A 23,653-nucleotide genomic window follows, 5' to 3' on the forward strand; every position below is an offset into this window, starting at 1 on the left:
TATCAGCTGCTGTATACTCCAGATATACTACAAAGAAAATTGTGAAGTTCTTTACAGTCAGACCACAGTGCTCTCTGCTGACACCTCTGTATGTGTCAGGAACTGTCCAGAGCAGGAGAGGTTTTCTAAGGGGATTTGCTTCTTATCTGGACAGTTCCTGACACGGACAGAGGTGTCAGGAGAGAGCACTGTGGTCAGACTGGAAAGAACTTAACAATTTTCTTTGTAGTATATCTGGAGTATACAGCAGCTGATAAGTACTTGAAGGCTTGAGATTTACAAATCTGTTTAGCTTTCTGGCACCAGTTGATTTGAAAACATTTAAGGATCGCATTCATAGCACAAGATGTACACTGGACCACATTGTCAAACATTGAGGACATTTTATACCTATGGAGCTCTACGGAATCTAAACACAATTATCTGTAGAAATAAAGTAAAAATAACTCTTTTATACTCCCAGAATGTAAAGTCACTGAATCTCAAGTCACACACTTAAAAACAGCACACTTTAATAAGTAGGAAGGGGATCTATGATAAATAAATACTAGTATCTTTAATTTCATTGCACTCATTATCCAAATACTCAATGATAATATTTCCACCATTGTATAAAGGATTTTCTGCACTGGACAGCCATGTTTCCAGAGAGCTGTCCATTGGTAGAGATGCCCCTGTCTCTGTGTGGCACACTCGCAGCTTCTGTAAGACAAAGGAGGCATACGATGTTATAACAACCTGAATAGGAACTTATTTTTTATCTTGTGGATGTTATTGAATAATGGTTCCATTCACTAACAGTGAGCAGAAAACTGGAAAAAGTAAGGAAGTTACCTTATGTTTCAAGGGTCTGCTATGTGGGACAAAAAAATAATTTTTTTGAATTTATTTTACTCTATTAAAGGGGTATTTCCATTTCAGCTTGCTATCCCTAAATGCATAGGATAGGGCAGTAATTTCCAATCAGGGTGCCTCCAGCTGTTGCAAAAGTAATTTTTTTTTTTTTTTTTACAGGTACACTTTAAGAAGGAACGTGGACTGTACCTTTGCAGCGGCTTTGTTATTGTCATTTTTCAGGCTTGCTATTGAAGCTGCATAGTCAACAACTTTCCCGATACTCCACTTCTTACAGAAGAACATGGGTTTGCTTTTGTCCTTTCCACCCGTAGGCAAGTACACTTGAAAGTAAATCCTTTCAGACTGAAATGTAGGAAATTTGAAGAGAATCATGTATGGCAAGAAAAACAGCTTAGAGCAGACAGATTAAATAGGCCACGAGCCCTCTAGTGTAGAAACCCTTCCAATATAGAATCCAGTACAGATCCATTTATGCATTTACATTTTTCTAAACCACCAACTCTGTTTCCTTTTAAGGATTCCAGTTATGAGCATAAGGCCTCATGCACACAGTCATGCTATGGATCCATTATGTAGGGTCCAAAGAGTTATTACCCCATATAGTCATTGAGTAAGTTTCCATACCCTTTAACTTTTTTCATATTTTGTGAAAAATAAAAAATAATAATATTTTCACCCATTATTCTGCACTCAATACCCCATAATGAGAATATGAAAACAGAATGTTAGTAATCTTTGCAAATCAAAAAAGGAAAAACTAAATATTGCATAAACATTAAAGGGGTAAACAGATTTGTAAATTACTTCTATTTAAAAATCTTAATCCTTCTAGTACTTATCAGCTGCTGTATACTACAGAGAAACTTCTTTTCTTTTTGAATTTCCTTTCTGACCACAGTGCTCTCTGCTGACACCTCTGTCCATGTCAGGAACTGTCCAGGAGCCGGATAGGTTTGCTATAGGGATTTTCTCCTGCTCTGGACAGTCCCTGATATGGACAGAGAAGTCAGCAGAAAGCACTGTGGTCAGACAGAAAATAAATAATAATAAAAAAATAACTTCCTCTGTAGTATACAGCAGTTGATAAGTACTGGAAAGATGAAGATTTTTAAATAGAAGTAATTTACAAATCTGTTTAACTTTCTGCCATCAGTTGATTTAAAAAAAAAAAATGTTTCCAGAGGAGTACCCCTTTAAGTATTCAGATACTTTACTCAGTTACCCAGGATCCTGCAGATCCTTTCAGGCTCTGTCCGGTTGGATGGGGACCGTCGGTGGAAGCCGTTTTCAGGCTTCTCCAGAGATGTTCCATTGAGTTAAAGTCACGGCTCTGGTTGGCCCACTTAAGGACATTCACAGAGTTGTCCCTAAATGTAGCCATGGCTGTGTGCTTAGGGTCATAGTCTTGTTGGAAGGTAAACCTTTGGCCCAGTCTGAGGTCCAGAGGACTCTGGAAAAGGTTTTCATTAAAATGTCTTTATACTTTGCTTCATTCAGCTTTTCCTCCACCCTGATCAGTCTCCCTGTCCCAGCCACTGAAAAACACCACAACGAGCTGCCCCCACCATGCTTCACTGATTATGAGCAGTGCCTCCACACTAGGGATCGACCAATTATTGGATTGGCCGATATTATCGGCCGATATTCACAATTTTGAAAGTTATCGGTACTGGCATCTAACCTGCCGATAATGCTGCTCCGGACGGCCCTGAAGCAATGCCCCCCCCCCCCTGAGATTGTTGCCCCTCCCTGACAGCTGACAGCATGGTGGAGCGGAAGCTGTCAGCTGTCTCGCTCCACCACTCCCTCACCTTTCTCACACGCTGCTCCATTCTTGCAGTGGGAGTGAGAGCCAGGGGGACGCCATCCACGGCAGGCCGGCGCGATGACATCACATTATCGCGCCGGCATCCGGAGGTCACGTCCCCGCAGCTCTCACTCACACTGCAAGAATGGAGCAGCGTGTGAGAAAGGGGACTACTGCTCGGGCACGGTATAACCGGGCAAATTATAAGTGAGGGGCACATGTCAGGGGGGCATTATATGTGAGGAATTCAGGACATGGGGCATTATATGTGGGGGTCACAGGACAGGGGTATTATATATGAGGGGCACATGCAGGGCTGTGGAGTCGGAGTCAGAGTCGGAGAGTCGGAGTAGGACGAAATTTTGGGTACCTGGAGTCGGCAAACAATGCACCGACTCCGACTCCTACTAAATTTAGATTGGAATAAAAAAAAAAAAAAAGCAAGTTTAAATGTCCCAATTCACAAAAAGTTATTATTAATGAATTCTCTACTATAAGAATAAAGACCAATGCATGCAGTGCCTCATGTAACCGCAAAACGAACACGTTAAGTGACTGTGAAGTAGCATGCTTTTCATGTGCTTTACTATTTGGCATTCATCGCACAATTAGGAGCGGCAATACTTATACTTTCCATAGTGTTGTGTCCTGCTGTTACAGGGAACCCATGGGTAACCTAGCCTCTCACTGATAAGGGATTAAGGAAATATGTTTTTTGCAGGACTAGAGACCCTTGCATAAGTGAAGGGAATGGAGGGTCAATAGTTCAAGACTGAAGCTGTAAACCATTGGAAAAACTACTGCCATTCAGCTAAGGCTATAAAAACTTGTAAACTCGATTGTTAGCTTAAAGGGGTACTCGTGATGTCTAGGGGCGGAGCCGTGATGTAGTGATGCTCCGGCCCCTGTATCGCCCGTCATTACGCACAGAGCGAACTCGCTCTGTGCAGTAATGATAGCGCGGTGCCGCATCGGCGATCCCGGTGGGGTCCCCAGCAGTGGGACCCCGGCGATCTGACATCTTATTCCCTATCCTTTGGAAAGCGGATAAGATGTCAGATCGCGAGGTCCCGCTGCTGGGGACCCCCTGGATCGCCGCTGCTTGCTCATTACTGCACAGAGCTAGTAATGACAGGCGATACAGGGGCCGGAGCATTGTTACATCACGACTCCGCCCCTCATGATGTCACGGCCCGCCCCCTCAATACAAGTCTATGGGAAGGGGCGTGGGGGTAGTCACGCCCCCTGCCATAGACTTGCATTAAGGGGGCGGACCGTGATGTCACGAGGGGCGGAACCATGATGTAACGCTGCTCCATCCCCTGTATAGCCCATCATTACGCACAGAGCGAACTCTCTCTGTGTAGTAATGAAAGCGCGGTGCCGCAGTGGCGATCCCGGGGGTCCCCAGCAGCAGGATAAAAATATCCTTTGGATAGGGGATAAGATGTCTAGGGGCGGAGTACCCCTTTAAACTTGACTATGGGATTCTACTAGGGAAATCATGATTTATAATAAATGCCCCTTCCTGGATCCTCCCACTGCCCTATCTTCAGCAGCAGATCAGCACACAAACTGTTCAATACAGTAGACTGTTGGCTTCCCAGCCAGTAGTCCTGTGGTAATGACATGTATGTTGCCTTTCTTTCCTTCAAGGAATGTATAAAATACATTCACATATTAATACAGAGGAGTCGGGAGCACAGAAAACTCCGGAGTCGGAACATTTATATACCGACTCCACAGCCCTGGGCACATGACAGGGGGGAATTATATGTGGGGGCACAAGACAGCCCCCCCCCCCGTCATGTGCCCAGATAATGCACGTAATATCGCTATAAGTTATCGGCCTGAAAGTTCACAGGTTATCGGTATTGGCTCTAAAAAATCAATATCGGTCAATCCCTACTCCACACATGACGCTTAGAATTGAGGCCAAAAAGTTCAATCTTGATTTCATCAGACCAGAAAATCTTGTTTCTCACAGTCCTTTACATATTTTTTTTGCAATGGCCTTCATGTGTCTTTCACTGAGGAGAAGTTTCTTTCTGGCCACTCTGAACTACTCCCATCTGCACACAGGATCTTTGGAGCTCAGCCAGGGTGAACATTTGGTTCTTCATCACCTCTTTTACCAAGACCCTTCTCTTATTACATTTGACATTGTTTCCTTTGACCACCTTCATTTCCCAGCAGTTATTAGAGCAGATGCATATTCCTGTGCTGCATCTCCATAATAGTAAAAGTTCTTTTTGCCAGCTTTTAATACAGTAAACAGTGTTATTATATTGAATAATGTCCTCCCTCCCCTCCTACCATGTGAATTTAGTGTTACAGACTGTGATATAGAAGTTATAGCATTACATAATGTATATTTACCTCATCTTGGCCAGTGAATATTTAGCCAGACCCCCTCATACATAAGTATGTAAGTGAATGGTATGCAGTGTAGCAGCTTTATATGCTGAAGTCTATTTGGCTGTATATTTAGTGTGATAAGAACAGAGCAACTGAGCATGCCTGAGCAGAAGAGATAACTGCCTACAGGAGGTATCCTATGACAAGCAAAAAACAAGAGAACATCTAGCCTAAATTGGCAGGGACGTCTTTTAAAAACAAATTACTTGTATATGCAAATATGTTTAATTTCACATATTGCATAAGTTTAGACCTATTCATCTTGATGGTAAAACCTCTCTTATAGATTGTGTACACACCACACGCTGAAAAGCTGCAAGGAAAAAATGAGCTAATTCATCAAACCTTGCACAACAATATGACACATTTTCTACAATTGAAACTGGCATACAGGAGTAAGTGCTCCAAAAATAGGGCTGAAAAAGTCATAAATGATAATTCCCCCTATAGTCTTACCTGAGGTAAAGATTTATCCCCCAGCGCATGTAACTTCAGCTTCATTAATGCCACCTTTGCTGCAGTCTCTGCGTTTTTTGCCCCTCTGCGCACTTTGTTAGGAGGAGTGGAATTTTTGGAATCTAAAAAAATCACATTCATGTTATACAATAAGAAGCAGCCAGAAGGTGTAGAGAAACAGCAGAAAACACATAGGTAACAATAGCAGACACATCATAAATCACATCCCTAAGGGTTGGGTCATAGGTGCCGTATTTTGCTGCATTTGCTGCTGCATATTTTGCTTTCCATTGAAGTCAATTGCCAGCAAAATCAGGTGCGTATATGGCACGTGTGACCCTACCCTAATTTTTTCATTAACCTCTTAGCAACCTAGAAAATTTGTGAGTTTTTGCTTTTTCCTTCTCGCCTCCTAAGTCATAACTTTTATTTTTCCATCTACAGACACATATGAGGGTTTGTTTTTTGTGGGACCAATTGAACTTTCTAATGACACTCTTCGTTTTACCATAAAATATACTGTGAGGTTAATTTGGGGCCAAGTCAGTACACTTACAGCAATATCCAATTTGTATAGTTTTTATTATGTTTTACTACATTTACAAAAATAAAACATGCTTTGTATTGCCATATTCTGGCCCCTATATCTTTTTCATTTTTGTCTATGAAGATGTTTGAGGGCCATGATCTGCAGATTTTATTGGTACCATTATGGTGTAAATGTGACTTTTTTTCCTATTATGGAATTTTTTTTATGCCAATATTTTTATTGTTCGGACAATTCTCCACGCTGTGATATACTTTTTTTCTATTATATATTTATATTTACAATCATTCAATTGCTCAAACAGATCAATGTATTACAGTGTACAATGTATTAAAGCGGTTATCCAGGAAAAAAATTTTTTTTTATACATATCAGAAAGTTAAACAGATTTGTAAATAACTTCACTTAAAAAATCTTACTCCTTTCAGTACTTATGAGCTGCTGAAGTTGAGTTGTTATTTTCTGTCCAAGTGCTCTCTGATGACACCTGTCTCGGGAACTGTCCAGAGTAGAAGCAAATCCCCATAGCAAACCTATTCTGCTCAGTGCAGTTCCCGAGACAAGCAGAGATGTCAGCAGAGAGCACTGTTGCCAGACAGAAAAGAACAACTTAACTTCAGCAGCTGATAATTATTGGAAGGATTAAGATTTTTTAATAGAAGTAATTTACAAATCTGTTTAACTTTCTGGAGCCAGTTGATATGAAGTTTTTCCTGGAATACCCCTTTAAGCTGTAGGAGTGGAGCAGTGCTGGCAACCACGAAGGCATATGGCAGGTTGTAGGAGCAGAGTGAGCGGTTGCCAGGTCTGGAGCAGGCTCGGCTCCTGAGCCCCCTCCATACATCCTTAAATGACCCCATGATGAAAATACATATCATAGGTTGTTAAGTGGTTAATCTCAATGGGGGAGATTTATCACAACCTGTCCAGAAGAAAAGTTGCTTGGTTGAAGTTTCTGCAACAGATCTGCCATGTGTGAACATAGGCTAATGTAGAATTTAAAACATCTGGCCTGCACCATGTACCTATTTTGGTATCATTATCTATCCCAGTGGTCTCCAGCCTCTGACTCTCCAAAAACTTTCCACCACGCCAAATCTGCCCCATGGCATTTTTTCAGTGAAAAAACGCTGCGGCCAGATGTTAGCTGCAAGTCAATAAAAAAATGCCTTTTCCACTTTGCTTTTTTTTCAGCTTTTCAAAATTGCAGCATGTTGAGCCTATGACGTTTTTTTTTCACTGAAATCGTGGCATTTTTCTCCCATAGTGTTTAATAAAGTGTGTGTGTGTGTTTAAACTTTTTTCAAATTTTTTTCTTTATTTTTTAAATTTTTTAGGTAGCACAGACTGTTCCATGCTGGGGGTAGTACCTGTTATAATAGACAGATCGTACAGGGTGTCACTTCTGACACGCGTTGCGATCCTCCTTTATAGTCTATAGAGGCAGACGACACGGCCGCTTCTCCGCTCCCCTGCACTGTACTCTGTGATGTGAAGATTCATATTTCCCGCTAAGAGCTGTGATTCGCCGGATGCTTTCAGCCAATCACAACTCTCAGCTGCATATACGAATCTGTGATGTGAAGATAACTTCACATCACAGCAGGATACAGTGCAGGAAACCAGAGAAGTGTGGCTGGCCGGCCGCTTCTATAGCTTATACAGGATGATTGTAGTGGGTGTCAGGAGTGACACATTCTGTGATCTGTCCTTAACTGCAAGTACTACTGCTCCCAACATGGAGCACACTCTGCTCCATGCTTGGAGCAGTAGTACCTGCAATTTTGCTCAAGGTGCTATCACAACAAGACACTTCTATCAATAGTAGGGAATCACAGCTGGCCACTTTTGACCAAGGTACCATCACTACCAGGCACTTTTGTCCAGGTTGTGCATAACAACAGCACCAATCTTTACTCTAGTAAAAGGGGATGGCAGCCAGGGAAACATAGCACCTAGTCTTTTCTTGCACTGGGTGCATCCTATGCAGGTGCTTGGCAGGACTGGCATCACACCCGGCTCCAGTGCACATCATCACTGTGTCAGTGCCCATTATCTGTACCACATGCAGACAAGTGTCCCCGCTGACAGAGGAGACATGTCATGCCCAGCAGCACCCATCTACCAAGCTGTTATAACAATCCATTTCGATGCTCTCCGCCACCGTCCAAGGCTCCTCCGATAATCTCCCGGGCTGCAGGCTCACCCTAGTGCTGTTCTGCTCCCCCTGGAGCCCCTCCAGCTGCAGCAGTGCCCGGTGGTACTTGCCGATGGCCTCCCGGTACTTCTTGTCCTTGTAGCACTGCACCCCTTCCCTTTTAAAGTCCAGGGATCTGTGTATGAGCTGCCCCAGGTCCCCTCGCATCCCCCCCCAGGGAGACTCGCCTGGTCACTCCTGACACCCGCTCCGATCGTCCTGTATAAGCTATAGAAGCGGCCAGTAGGCCGCTCTTCTCTGGTCCCCTGCACTGTAGTCTGTGACGTGAAGTTATCTTCACATCACAGATTCGCATATGCTGCTGAGAGTTGTGATTGGCCGGATGGTTCCAGCCAATCACAACTCTTAGCAGCATATACGAATCTGTGATCTTCACATCACAGTGTACAGTGCAGGGGAGCAGACCGTTCCGCCGGCTTCTACAAATTATATAGGAGGATCGCAACGGGTGTCAAAAGTGACACCCGGGGCTATCTGTCTATTAGTACAGGTGCTACTACTCCAAGCATGGAACAGCCTGTGTTTTTAACTTTTTACACTTTTTTCTTTATTTTTTACCTTTTTTTAGGTAGTAATACTACTCCCAGCATGGAACAGGCTGTTCCATGCTGGGAGTAGTATTACTACCTAAAAAAATGTAAAAAAAATAAAGAAAAAAGTGTAAAAAGTTAAAAACACACATACACTTTATTAAACACATTATTAAAATACATTACTAATAAAAAATATCATTTTTACAATTAAATGGCCCCTTTCTACATTTTTAGGTCCCTGCCGCCCACATAAATTGGTCCCGGTTTAAAAATTTAAGGAGATATGCAGTAAAAACAAACATCTTTCACTGTGCCAAGGCTGCAAAAAGAAAAAAAAAATAAAATTCACTCATCTTCCTACGTTCCCTGTTGCAGAGACGGGTCCTGTTCCTCCGATGCTGCAGCTCTTCTGGCTTCTTTTGGCTCGGAACGTCACAGAGCTGTCAGCATATCGCCGGCCGCAGCGATGTCCCGCCTCGGCCGGCAATAGGCTGAGCACTCTGTTATGTAAAGAGTTGGCCGTTTTTTTTTTTTTCTTTTTACAGCCGGGGCACAGGGAAAGAAGTTTGTTTTTACTGCATACCTCTTGTATTAAAAATTAAATTCTAAAAAATGTTATTATTATTATTTTTTATTTAGTACCCAACAAATTTTGAAAAAAACGCCAAAGGGGCCAAAAATGCAATTTCCACTCAAAGGCAAAAACGCTAGAAAAAACGCACCAAAAAAACGCCAAACGCAGGAAAATGTCTTGGCTTTTTTTCTGTCATTTTTCCTTGCATTTTTTGGGCCAGAAAAATAACCAAGTGGATACTTAGCCTTAGAGAACACTCACATACCCACAATCTCTTTCACCAGCTGCTGGGTTGCTGCCATCCGTGGCTTTGGAGCCTCCAGTTTCTCACATTCATGATCTGGCTGGTGACGATGCCTGGAAAAGAAAGAGGGCGCTATATGAAATACAATGTGGTGGGGGGCATGCAGCGTTATGGGGGAGATTTATAATTGCTTTTAGAGCATTTTTTTTGTCTATGTTAAGGCGCAGTTCAAGCGCAAGCAGCATATTTGAGACATTTATGCGCCTTTTGATATAGACAGCTTTACTCTTTTTGCCTACCCGTAGAACGTTTTCTTTTTGACCATGCAGTGGTCACGTATTTATCATTTTGTGTTCAAAGGTACTTTTTTAGGCGCAAAGCTACATCACCTACCAGTAGGCGTGAGAATAATTTCTACCTTCCACAATTGAACCTTTAACCTCTTGTGGACGACAGCGTCCCACTCCCCTTCTATGACACATGTCAGGAGCTGAGTGCGGGTCATAGCTGGGTGGTCCTGGTGGCTATCTGCCACCAGGACCCATCTCTAATGCCAGACATCACCGATCACGGTGATGCCTGGCTTTAACCCCTTAGACACCACAATCGTCTAAAATACAAGTAAAAATGTCCCAGCAGCTCTGTGTAAGTAAGTAAAATCACCTAACCTGCCAAATTCAGGACCCCGGGAAAGGGTCTACTTCCCTCCCTCACAAGCGTCTAGAATAAGTGTATGTGGTAGAGCTTTTCCCACTACAGCAGAGCTGCGCAAAATTCATCATCCTGCTGCACCTTCTTGATAAATAAGATGCAGGCTAGTCAAACCCACCACCCAAATAAACGTGGGAAAATAGCTCTACCATAGACATTCTTTGATAAATCTGGGCCTATGTGTATATGACCAAACAAACCTCAAGCAGAAATGTTTTTTGCAGAAAGGACATAAAACCTCCACCAATTCTTTCCCAATGCATCCTGTGTAAGAACAAGGGATCTGTGTGCTGACTCCAGACTGTGCACTGCTGGGGCCTGTAGTCACCTGTAAAAAACATTGTCATCTATTAATGGGAATCATGTGCTACCGTGTAGGCAACCATTAACACACAGGCCAGACTTGATATAGAGGAATATGGGGAACCAGGGTGACAACATTTGTAGGAGCTGCAGTAATGGCTGTGAATGGTTGTTGTTTTCAGAAAACCAACAAGAGAAGAAATAAAAATGTACAATAAACAGCGGAGCAGATGGGGACCTATATTTACTCGGACATATTTGTTTCTATTGCTGGATAAAATGAATATTTATATATTTATACTAGCTGAGTACCTGGTGTTTGCCCAGTTTTCCTTCCTAATCCTTGTTGGGGAGGAAAATCAACAAAGGAGGAAGCTTTTGACTTCATATCCCGTCCTCATATATTGTTGTCATATTCCAACCCCATATCCCGTCCTCCTATCCCGAGCTCATATCCTGTCCTTATGTCCCATCCTCATATCCTGTCCTCATATGCCGATCTCATATCCTGTTCTCATATCCCGTCCTTATGTCCCATCCTCATATCTTGTCCTCAGGTGGGACTGATTTGTGAGGAAGATATTGTAAGCTGAAAATAGAAGATGACGTGGCTTTGTGGGACTGGGCGTGATTTGCAAGCCAGACTGATGCACAAAAAGGGTAGAGAATAAAAGGTGTGGGGCTTAAACAGTGGGCGTGTCTTTGTGAGATTGGGTGTGGCTTGCAAGCCGGACTGACACTGACCGCTCTTGTATGAGGCCCCAGCAGACGGCATGAAGGGAATGTTCCATCCATGCATGACATGGCTGCTGAAATGCCCCCTCCATGTATCTATGGGATAATTGGGGGGGGGGGGGGGGGGGGTAGCGTGTCGACTGCTGCGTCATGCGGACAAGCCCCCATTCCTGCTGGGGCCCCTAAGAAGAGGTCGGGGGGGGGGGGGGGGGGGGGGAGGGGTTTCCCAGCGGTCGGGATAAGTTATTTTGTACAGCAGTATTCCATTAATGGGGCGGACTTACTTATCAAGGATCCTATCCACCTAATGGGGTGACATACTGGTCTGCCTATCAAGTTTTTAATTAATAAAATACCTTATTTACATACTATTTGGGTTAAAATTATTTTGTCCCAAGACAAGTGGATTTTTATGAGGGACAAGTGGATTGTACCTCCTTCTCCCTCCGGGCACATTACAGTATAGTCTTAGCTGTACGGTCACCATGGTAACACTACACAGGTGCATTCTCCTGCACTCATCAAGAACAGCGGGGAGTTTGAATTTTACACAGTTCGAGGTATGAACTGTGCCGGAAAGTATTTCACCCGCACTATAACCGGTGTATTATCCCAAGTATCCAATTAGACTGCAGGTGAAGGGGGATCACAAGCGTCCATAAACATTGCTTTTTTTTTTTTTAAAAGGTACATGGAAAAGATTTTAAGTATCCCAGAGATAATCTGACTGGTGGCAGAAGCATAGTAATCTCCGCAATCCACTCATTGAAAAATGGAATCGATTATTTAGAGCATCTTGCTACGTGTTGTACAAGATGGCTTATATTTGTGTTAAAAATATGGTCATTGCGCAAGATTTCTGAGGGTAAATGAAATGTACGCAGTTAATAAATTCGTGCGTACTAACTTTGTCACTCCAAGGTACACCGAAACCTACACATCTGGAGGAAATGCTCCACCAGAATGTACGCAAAAAAAGACACAAAAAAAAATGCTTGCGCAAAATTTTGCGCCAAAATTTAGACACAAAACAGGTGTAAAATCTGTGATGCATGTCCCCTATTGAGTTTTTTATATATATATATATATATATATATATATATATATATATATATATATATATATATATACATAGATACTATCTGAGTACCCGGCGCTGCCCAGTTTTTCCTACCTTATCCTTCTTATATTCCGGCCTCATATCCTGTCCTCATATTTTGTTCTCATATCTCGACCCCATATCCCGTCCCTATATCCTGTCCTCATATTCCGACCTCATATCCTGTCCTCATATTTTGTCATCATATCTCGACCCCATATCCCGTTCCAATATCCCAACCTCATATCCCGTCCTCATATGCCTTCTCCATAGCTAATCCTCATTTCTAATCCTCATATCCCGTCCTCAGGCGGGGCTCCATTGTGGTAAAGATATTGTAAGCTGAAAATAAAAGGGGTGTGGCTTAAAAAGGTGGGCGTGTATTTGTGAGATGGGAAATGGCATGCAGGGAGGGTGTGGCTTACCAGCCGGACTGACGCATTCACCAGGAGATGCGGAGCTTGTGGAGTAAGACACCAAAAGTCCTATATACATGCAGGGGACTTGAAACAAAAACTCCATCCTTCACATAGGGGACATATAAGTAACATGTGACCATGTATTATCGAAATATCTCCAGCTGTTTGGAAGTTATGCAGTAACATATATTTCCCATAGACTTGTATGGGACTTAAATAAAAACCCTGACTCTCGCAAATGGGGGTGAGTAAGGGTTAAATTACCTATCCTATGTTTGTTGTTGACATTTAAGTAACATGTGTGCCAAGTTTCATGTTAAAGGGGTATTCCAGGAAAAAACTTTTTTTTATATATCAACTGGTTCCAGAAAGTTAAACAGATTTGTAAATTACTTCTATTAAAAAATCTTAATCCTTTCAGTACTTATGAGCTTCTGAAGTTAAGGTTGTTCTTTTCTGTCTAAGTAATCTCTGATGACACGTGTCTCGGGAAACGGCCAGTTTAGAAGCATATTCCCATAGCAAACCTCTTCTAAACTGGGCGGTTCCCGAGACACGTGTCATCAGAGATTACTTAGACAGAAAAGAACAACCTAAACTTCAGAAGCTCATAAGTACTGAAAGGATTAAGATTTTTTAATAGAAGTAATTTACAAATCTGTTTAACTTTCTGGAGCCAGTTGATATATATAAAAAAGTTTTTCCTGGATAACCCTTTTAATATCTTCAGCCGTTTGGACGTGATGCTGGAACATACACACATACATACATACACACACACACACACACACGTTGAGTGTTATATATATATATATATATATATATATATATAGGTAAGTAACTGAACATGTATATAGTACTGAATTACAGATAGCAGACACTGCCCTCTGGTGGATAAGAACTGACAACTGTTAGAATTATTCAAATGCTGTTTTGCTTTTAACCCCTTAACCCCTTAAGGACCGGGGTTTTTTCCGTTTTTGCATTTTCGTTTTTTGCTCCTTGCCTTTAAAAAATCATAATTCTTTCAATTTTGCACCTAAAAATCCATGATTGCTTATTTTTTGCGCCACCAATTCTACTTTGTAATGACGTCAGTCATTTTGCCCAAAAATCTACAGTGAAACGGAAAAAGAAAAATCATTGTGCGACAAAATTGGAAAAAAAACGCTGTTTTGTAACTTTTGGGGGCTTCCGTTTCTACGTAGTACATTTTTCGGTAAAAATGACACCTTATCATTACTCTGTAGGTCCATACGATTAAAATGATACCCTACTTATATAGGTTTGATTTTGTTGTACTTCTGAAAACTTCATAACTTCATGCAGGAAAATTAATACGTTTAAAATTGTCATCTTCTGACCCCTATAACTTTTTTATTTTTCCGTGTATGGGGCGGTACGAGGGCTCATTTTTTGCGCCGTGATCTGAAGTTTTTGACGGTACCATTTATGCATTGAAAGGACTTATTGATTTTTAAATGATACAAAAAGTGACCAAAAATGCACTATTTTGGACTTTGGATTTTTTTTGCGCGCACGCCATTGACCGAGCGGTTTAATTAACGATATATTTTTATAATTCGGACATTTCCGCATGCGGTGATACCATATATGTTTATATTTATTTTTATTTACACTGTGGTTTTTTTTATGGGAAAAGGGGGGTTATTCAAACTTTTAATAGGGAGGGGTTAAATGATCTTTATTCACTTTTTTTTTTCACTTTTTTTTTGCAGTGTTGTAGCTCCCATAGGGACCTATAACACTGCACACACTGATCTTCATCATTGATCACTGGTTTCTCATAAGAAACCAGTGATCGATGATTCTGCCGCTTGACTGCTCATGTCTGGATCTCAGGCACTGAGCAGTCATTCGGCGATCGGATAGTGAGGAGGCAGGTAGGGATCCTCCGGCTGTCCTGTAAGCTGTTCGGGATGCCGCGATTTCGCCGCGGCTATCCCGAACAGCCCACTGAGTTAACCGGCAGCTTTTACTTTCACTTTTAGCCGCTCAGCTCTGAGCGCGCGGCTAAAGGGTTAATAGCGCGCGGCGCCGCGATCGGCGCTGCGCGCTATTAGCGGCGGGTCCCGGCTTCACTATGACGCCGGGCCCGCCATGATATGATGCGGGGTTACCGTGTAACCCCGCGTTATATCACGGGAGCAGGACCAAGGACGTACCTGTACGTCCTTGGTCCTTAAGGGGTTAAGGACTCATTTTCACCTTAAGGACGCAGCCAATTTTATTTTAGCGTTTTTGTTTTTTCCTCCTCGCCTTCTAAAATTCATAACTCTTTTATATTTCCCTTGCTAGACCCATATGAGGGCTTGTTTTTTGCGTGACCAGTTGTACTTTGTAATGACATCACTCATTTTACCCTAAAATGTATGGTAAACCCAATAAAATATTTTCTGTGTAAGGAAATTTAAACAAAAATCATAATTTTGCTAATTTGGAGGGTTTCGTTTTCACGCTGTACATTTTATGGTAAAAATTGCATGTTTTCTTTATTCTCTGGGTCAATACGATTAAAATGATACATTTCTATTATTGTACTGCTTTATAAAAAAAATCTCAAACTTTTTTTTACAAAATAAGTATGCTTAAATGGGCACCGTCACCAACTTTATTTTTTGATATGTTGTAGTACTTATGTACTACAACATATCTCTAATATACTTTTATTATTTTTTTATTTATTAAAATTGTTTAATTTACATTTGAAAACCGGCCACTAGGGGTCTCCCTCCTAGTGGCCGGCTGCAGCCTAGGGGTCTCCCTCCTAGTGGCCGGCTGCAGCCTGGTGCGACGTCACGCCTGAAAAAGGACTGATGCGGCCGGGCATCGGTCATTTTTCATTCAGCCTGCGCTCGCTCCCTGCCTGTCAATCAGACAGGGAGGGAGCGAGCGCATTGGCTCCCCGGTCACTGGCTGGGAGGCCACTCCTCCCACCGCCGCCTCGTTGCCGCCGCTGTCCCTGCACGCCCGCTGGGACTCTGCAGTAAGTGTAATGGGGTTTGTGATGGAGGGAACGGGGTATGGCGCGGGGGGGGGGGGGGGGGGGGGGGGAGGGAGACGGAGGGGACGGCTAGCGCCGCATGTAACTAATAGTTTATCTACACAGGGTGCCTCCAGCTGTTTCAATACTACAACTCCCAGCATGCCCTGACAGCCAATAAATGTCAGGGCAAGCTGGGAGTTGTAGTGATGAAACAGCTGGAGGCACCCTGTGTAGATGCACTAAGGGCGGAAGTCCCCCCCCAGCAGGCATCAGTGACGTGGTGCCTGCTGGGGAAGTCTGCCTGGTAGTGAGCACACGGCCAGGCAGACAAAAGGCATTTTTAATATAGTAAAAATTAAAATTAAAAGCAGGGAGGGGGTTAGGGATAGATTGCCAATAGGCAGGGACAGAAAAAAAATTGAAAAATTAAAAAATAAATAAAAAAGGATGGTGGGAGCCCTATTTTGACCACCTCTAACTTTCTTATTTTTCCGTATTCAGGGATGTGTGAGGGCTAATTTTTTGTGCCATGATCTTAGCTTGTTTTGGTACCAGATGTGCGTATATGTGACTTTTTGATTGCTTTTTATAAAAATTTAAAAAAATGCAGTTTGATGTGACAAAAAAAGCTGATTTTTTTCTTTTACGTTTACGCCGTTCGCCGTAGGGGATCATTAACATTATATTTTTATAGTTTGGACATTTACACACGCAACAATACCAAATATGTTTATTATTTATTGTTTTTTTACGCTTTTATGTATGAATATGGGGGAAAAGGGTGATTTAAAACGTTATTGGGGGAGGGGATTTTTCCCATTTTTTTTTTTGTACTTTTTTTTTTTTTTTACACTATTTTAGTCCCCATAGGAAACTATTTCTAGCAATCATTAGATTGCTAATACTGTTCAATGCTATGCATAGGGCATAGCACTGATCAATATTATCGGTCATCTTCTGCTCTGGTCTGCTGGAAGGCAGATCCGTGCAGAAGACCCCGGGAGACGGACAGAGACAGGTGAGGGGACCTCCGTCCGCCATCTTGGCTGATCTGATCCCCGCGGCAGTGGCGCAGGCGATCAGATCAGCCATCAAAAGTGCCACACTGCCGAAGATGCCGTGATCTGAGGTGTTAATGGCAGACATCAGCGCGATCGCTGATGTCCGCTATTACTGGCGGGTCCGCGGCTGCTGACAGCTGCCGGGACCCACTGGGAATGAAGCGAGCGCACCTCCTGTCCTCGTATCACAGCCGCGCCGTAAATGTATGGCGATGTGCGCTAAGAGTTTCTATACATACATTTACGGTGCATGTCCTTAAGGGGTTAAAGGGGCACTCCAGTGCTCCAGCGTTCTGAACATTTTGTTCAGAACGCTCGGAGCCGGAGGCCGTGATCGTGACGTCACTTTCACGCCCCCTCGTGATGTCACACCATGCCCCCCTCCATTCATCGGCCGAGACGCCCCCTCCCAAAGACATGAATGGAGGAGGATTGGTGTGATGTCACGAGGCGGCGTGGCCGTGATGTCACGACCACTGTCGCAGGAACCCTGCATTTGTTTAGAACGCTGGGTGCTGCGGGAAATCGTGGGGGGGGGGGGCAGCAGTGGGAGCCCTGCAATCAGACGTCTTATCCCCTATACTTTGGATAGCAGATAAGATGTCTAGCAGTGGAGTACCCCTTTAACCACACGCCATTGTCTTATATATCTTCACTTACCTCAGGGCAGTCATGGGAATCTCTACTTCTGTGTGTAAGGCTAAAAAACACAACAACAACAAAAAAACAACAAACATTTGTGATTTAATGCAGCAATGAAACATCTAACAGAACATTAAAAAATAAGGCAAATATGTGGAATAACAACACTTGGCCCCTTTTTGTTTTGCAGCTGTTTTTAGCAAGAAAAACTGCAGTAAAGGAGAAGAAGCTGCAGTTTTTTAAAGCCATTTACAGCTGAAAAATTGACTATTTTATAATGTGTGAACAGGGCCTAATTATGCGGAAAAAAATTGCCCATAGCAATCAATCAGATCGCTTCTTTTATTTTTGAAAAGGTCTCTAAAAGATGAGTGGTTGCTATGGGCCACTGGGCAAATTTTCCTATGAACAGGCTTTGATATAGTGTATAATTTAACATTGGGATAATTTTGGTGGCATCCAGCAGCCTACATTTATCCCAATATAATACAATGGACACCCTAATTAGTGATACAGGAGGGAGGACATCAGTCCTATGCTCTGTCATGATGCCACCCACCAGGTCTTCTAGGATGGGTTGTGTCTGTGGTAAAGCGACAGTGGCCATGTTTAACAAATTATACATCACCCCATAGGCAAATGACCAAAAATAAATAAATAAATATTTAATAAAAAAAAAGTATAATGTCATTTTTTTATCTACACAATTTTTTTAAAATGACTATAGAACTAGAGAGGAATCTGCTTTGAGGAGGTCTCTGAAGGAACACAACGCCTTTCACGGAAACCTGTTAAAGGGGTACTCCGGTGCTCCAGCGTTCTGAACATTTTATTCAGAATGCTCGGAGCCGGAGCCTGATCATGACGTTGCGGCCACACCCTCTCCATTCATGTCTATGGGAGGGGGGGTGTCGGATATGAATGGAGGGGATGCGGCGTAACGTTACGAGTGGGCGTGGCTGCGATGTCATGACCACTGCTGCAGGAACCAGGTGTTTGTTTAAAATGCTGGGTGCCGCGGGGGATCGCGGCGGTTCTCAGCAGCGGGACCCCAGCGATTAGACATCTTATCCCCTATCCTTTGGATAGAGTATAAGATGTCTAGCAGTGGAGTACCCCTTTAATTGTAAATCATATTAAAGGGGTTGTGCGCTGCCCGGCCTTTCGGAGCTCCGCACGCAGCGTCCGGAAGTTCAGTACTCCGAACGCTGTGTGCGGGCTTCCGTGTTTGTGGCCGCCGGGCGTGACGCCACACCCGCCCCCTGTACCAAAGTCTATGGGAAGGGGGCGTGACAGCGGTCGCGCCCCCTTCCCATAGACTTTCGTTGAGGGGGCGGGCGAGACGTCACGAGGGGGCCGGGCGTGACGTCACGCCCGGCGGCCGCGAACACGGAAGCCCGCACACAGCGGTCAGAGTAATGAACTTCCGGACGCTGCGTGCGGAGCTCCGAAAGGCCGGGCAGCGCACAACCCCTTTAATATGATTTCTCATCTCACTATTCAATGAAGGCAGCTTCCTGATTGTTAGCTACAGGCATCATCTCCACTTTTCATAACTCTCACCCTTTGAGGAGAATTTATCAGCTTTCTTCATCAAAATTTGTCGCAGGAAAAGTCGCAGGCTGATACCGGGCTACTTTTCCTGCAACATTTCATTTAGACTGTTTAATTTTTCTGACCACGAAGTGATCTGATTTACATTACTTTGTGCAGTGGTCACTAATTTATCATGTGCAACTTTTCTGCAAAATGTTGCAGAAAAGTCAGATGGGCCAGATTCACAACCTTCCACAGGCCATTCAACCCTGCTCTATGTGTCTTTATGCGACAATTGTATTAAGGTCTGTGCAACTTTTAATACAATTGTTGCACGTCCCACCACTGCTCTGCGACATTCAGCGGGCATTCAAGTCCATGTGCCAATTGGTAAATATGGTGCGCGCATGGCCGACACTTTCCCCACAACTTTTTTCCTCTAAACTGAACAAAAAGCAAGTTCAGTTTTGATAAATGCCCCTCTATGTGTCTTACGTTACTATAGGATAGATGACTTGTGACCTTTAAACCGGTCTACAGAAATCCACTTACCAAAACACTCTGGAGCAACCATCACACACAAAGGGAAGAAAATCTAGAAAAGAACACGAAAAAAAAAATTTATGGGTAATCCACTATGAACAACATTATGGGGGAGATTTATCAAAAAGTCACCAAGGCACAAACTAAATTGAGTTCCTTCATATTCAGTTCATGGGAAAAAAATCCCATACCTTCAGAGCTCCATACAACTCCACATAAACCAACTGAATTAACCCCTTAATGATGAAGCCCATTTGGGCCTTAAGGAGCAGACAATTTTATTTTTACGTTTTCATTTTTTCCTCCTCGCCTTCAAAAAATCATAACTTTTACATTTTCATCCACAGACTAGTTTGAGGGCTTGTTTTTTGTGCGACCAGTTGTCCTTTGTAATGCCCTCACTCAATTTACCATAAAACATATGGCGCAACCAAAAAAAAGACTATTTGTGTGGGGAAATTAAAAAGAAAACTGCAATTTAGCAAAATTTTGGAAGGTTTCATTTTCACGGCGTAAAAATGACTATTCTTTGGGTCAATACGATTAAAATGATACCCATGATAATACAATTTTCTATTACTGTTGCGCTTAAAATAAATCGCAAACTGTTTAACCAAATTAGTACATTTAAAATCCCCCTATTTTGAAGACCTATAACTTTTTTATTTTTCTGTATAAGCGGCGGCATGAGGGCTAATTTTTTGCGCCGTGATCTGTACTTTTTATTGATACCATATTTGCTTACATAAAACTTTTAATAACTTTTTTATAAAAAAATGTTTAGAATAAAATGTTATAAAAAAAGCAGCTATTTTGGACTCTTTTTTTTTTTTTTATGTTCACGCCGTTCATTGTACGGTATCATTAACATTTTAATAGTTGGGATATTTACGCACGTGGCGATACTAAATATGTATATAAAATATATATTTTTTTTTACACTTTGTGGGGGTGAAATAGGGAAAATGGGACAATTTACGTTTTTATTGGGGGAGGGGGTTTTTCAAATTTTTTACTTTTATTTTTTACTTTTATTTTTACACTTTAATGGTCCCCATAGGGGACTATTTATAGCAATCATTCGATTGCTAATACTGTTCAGTGCTATGTATAGGACATAGCACTGAGCAGTATTATCGGTCATCTTCTGCTCTAGTCTGCTCGATCGCAGACCAGAGCAGAAGACTCCGGGAGACGGCCGGAGCAAGGTGAGAGGACCTCCGGCCGCCATGCTGGATGATCGGATCAACGCGGCAGCACTGCAGGCGATCCGATCATCCATTCAAAGTACCGCGAAGCTGCAGATGCCGTGATTTGTATTGATCACGGCATCTGAGGGGTTAATGGCGGACATCCGCGCGACTTGCCGCGCAGCAGCCGGGACTTGCCGCGCATGACGCGAGCATCGCTCCGATGCTCGCAGTTATGCATAGGACGTAAATGTACGTCCTGGTGCGTTAAAGGGGTATTCCAGGCAAAACCTTTTTTTTTATATCAACTGGCTCCGGAAAGTTAAACAGATTTGTAAATTACTTCTATTAAAAAATCTTAATCCTTCCAATAGTTATTAGCTTCTGAAGTTTTCTGTCTAACTGCTCAATGATGATGTCACGTCCCGGGAGCTGTGCATGATGGGAGAGTATCCCCATAGGAACTGCACAGCTCCTGGGACGTGAGTCATCAGAAAGCAGTTAGACAGAAAACAACAACTCAACTTCAGAAGCTAATAACTATTGGAAGGATTAAGATTTTTTAATAGAAGTAATTTACAAATCTGTTTAACTTTCCGGAGCCAGTTGATATATAAAAAAAAAGTTTGGGCCTGGAATACCCCTTTAAGTACCACCTCACCAGGAAGTACATTTACGTCCTTCGTCGTTAAGGGGTTAAACACGTGTGTAGGGCTATAAATAGTGCTTGCAGCACGCCAACTTTTAACAGTTTATTGCGTGAGTAAAAATATGAAATAACTGGAAAATTTTTCCGGCTTTATTTTCTTATTTCATACTGCACTGTGACAGTCTCGCAGGACCGCTGGTCCTGCGAGACTGTCACAGTGCAATAGGAAATAAGAAAATAAAGCGGGAAGAATCTTCCTGAGAAATGTGAGTTATTTCATATTTTTACTCACACAATATACTGTTTAAAATTGGCGTGCTGCAAGCACTATTTATAGCCCTACACACGTGTTTAATTCAGGACATTTATCAAAACCTGTGCAGAGGAGAAGTTGCCCAGTTGCCCATAGCAACCAATCAGATCACTTCTTTCGTTTTGCAGAGGCCTTGTTAAAAATGAAAGAAGCGATCTGATTGGTTGCTATGGGCAACTGGGCAACTTTTCCTCTGGACAGGTTTTGATAAATCTCCCCTTATGCCCACAAAAAATATTGTAGCTTTACAAATTCTTTTATCAAATTTTTTTTTTTCATATTTTTAGATTTTCCTGGAAAAATTTATTGATGATGTATTCTGAGGATGGGTTATTAATATTGGATAGGTCAGGGTCTGACACCTCGCACCCCAGCAGATCAGCTGTTTTCCAGAGCCGCAGATCACTGCAGATCAGCTTCCCCTGAAGTGATCGATCAATCAACCTGAAGCTATACTGTATACTGTATAGACCCCCCGACCTTATTTTTTTTTCTTTCCTTTCACTTCACCTGAAGAACAGGCAGGGGCAAAGTTTAGTAAGTGAGAGTGGGACTAGCACTCCTCTGTGCTCACTCCTGTTCTATCAGATTCCTGTCTGAAAACAGAAGGAGGGGGTTACAGAGCAGCCTGCAGTGATTGATGAAGAGACCCAGCAAAGCACAGCAGACTCAGGGAGGAAGATAATGCATGGTGAGTGAGGGTGGGCTCAGTGCTTGCATCAGACACGCCTCTTCCTGAACAGTGGATATCAGAATGAGTGAGCAGCAGCACATAGACATTTGTGAGCCAAATACAGAACCTAGACACATAAAAAAAAAAAGAAATGTAAAGCATCTGCATGACCTAGTGAGTAACATATATAAGCATTATTTCTTTATTTATTTATTACACGTTTTAAGGATAAAGATGTTTTAACTAGGGATCGACCGATTATCGCTTTGGCCGATATTATCGGCCGATATTCACGATTTTGGGCATTATCGGCAATTACCTTGCCGATAATCCGAGAATGCCCCACCCCCCGCACCGTGCCGCAACACCCACCGCACCGCGACCACCCCCCTCCCCCCCACTGACCAGGCCCCATTGCCTCCCCCATCGCTGGCTTTATAATTACCTGTTCCCGGGGCCCAGGGTCCGCGCTACTTCTTGCTCCTGCTGCCTCCTGCGTTACGCTGTGCGCTATGACGAGTGACGTCCTCAACGTGACGTTACCGTCAGTGCGCACAGTGACAGCTCAGGAGGACGCCACCGGAGCCAGATGTAGAGTGGACCCTGGGCCCCGGGAACAGGTAATTATAAAACCAGGGATGGGGGAGGCAATGGGGCCTGGTCAGTGGGGGGGAGGTGCAGTGCAGCGCAGCGGTGAGGGGCGCGGTGTGGGGGGCAGGGGTGCGGTCGACGGGGATAGTGATAGGACTCAGGAGGACCCCCGGACAGGCAGGGGGAGAGAAGCGGGTGGCGGCGGTCTCTGGCACCGCAAAACCTGCTGCAGCTCATTGACTTAAAGTGCCCGCTTTAAATCAATGATCTGCAGCGTTGTCGTGGGGGGGGGGGGAGGGGGGGGGCTAAATAGCGATAATTTATACCGGAATATCGGTATAAATTATCGGCTATCGCCCCTAACCTCCACAGATTATCGGTATCGGCCCTTAAAAACCGATATCGGTCGATCCCTAGTTTGAACCCAGAATTGCTTAATCTCCTATAATGTAAAATTCTCCTATAATGTAGATAAAATCGGGCTTCCTTCCTCTTTTCATGGCTCCCTATACCACCGAACATTGTA

General features: G+C 43.1%; 1 protein-coding gene across 3 annotated transcripts in view; it reads right to left on the bottom strand.

The window, feature by feature from the left end:
* Positions 1-467: 467 nt before the first annotated feature.
* The window catches only part of ZFAND1 (zinc finger AN1-type containing 1), a 23,830-nt gene continuing 644 nt past the window's right edge, over positions 468-23,653 (bottom strand). Inside the window, exons 2-8 of one of the 3 annotated variants that reach the window (XM_056522233.1) lie at positions 19,721-19,763; positions 17,651-17,703; positions 10,567-10,694; positions 9,677-9,768; positions 5,540-5,661; positions 1,045-1,200; positions 469-702 (exon numbers count right to left, since the gene is read on the bottom strand). In XM_056522233.1, the coding sequence (XP_056378208.1) occupies positions 532-702; positions 1,045-1,200; positions 5,540-5,661; positions 9,677-9,768; positions 10,567-10,694; positions 17,651-17,703; positions 19,721-19,763 (765 nt within the window). In that variant the 3' untranslated portion in view covers positions 469-531. Of the gene's footprint in view, positions 703-1,044; positions 1,201-5,539; positions 5,662-9,676; positions 9,769-10,566; positions 10,695-17,650; positions 17,704-19,720; positions 19,764-23,653 lie in introns of all 3 variants that reach the window. The other 2 variants (XM_056522232.1, XM_056522234.1) reach the window with 2 other exon arrangements.

This window comes from Hyla sarda, chromosome 5 (genome assembly GCF_029499605.1).
Source record: "Hyla sarda isolate aHylSar1 chromosome 5, aHylSar1.hap1, whole genome shotgun sequence".
Lineage (NCBI taxonomy): Eukaryota > Metazoa > Chordata > Amphibia > Anura > Hylidae > Hyla > Hyla sarda.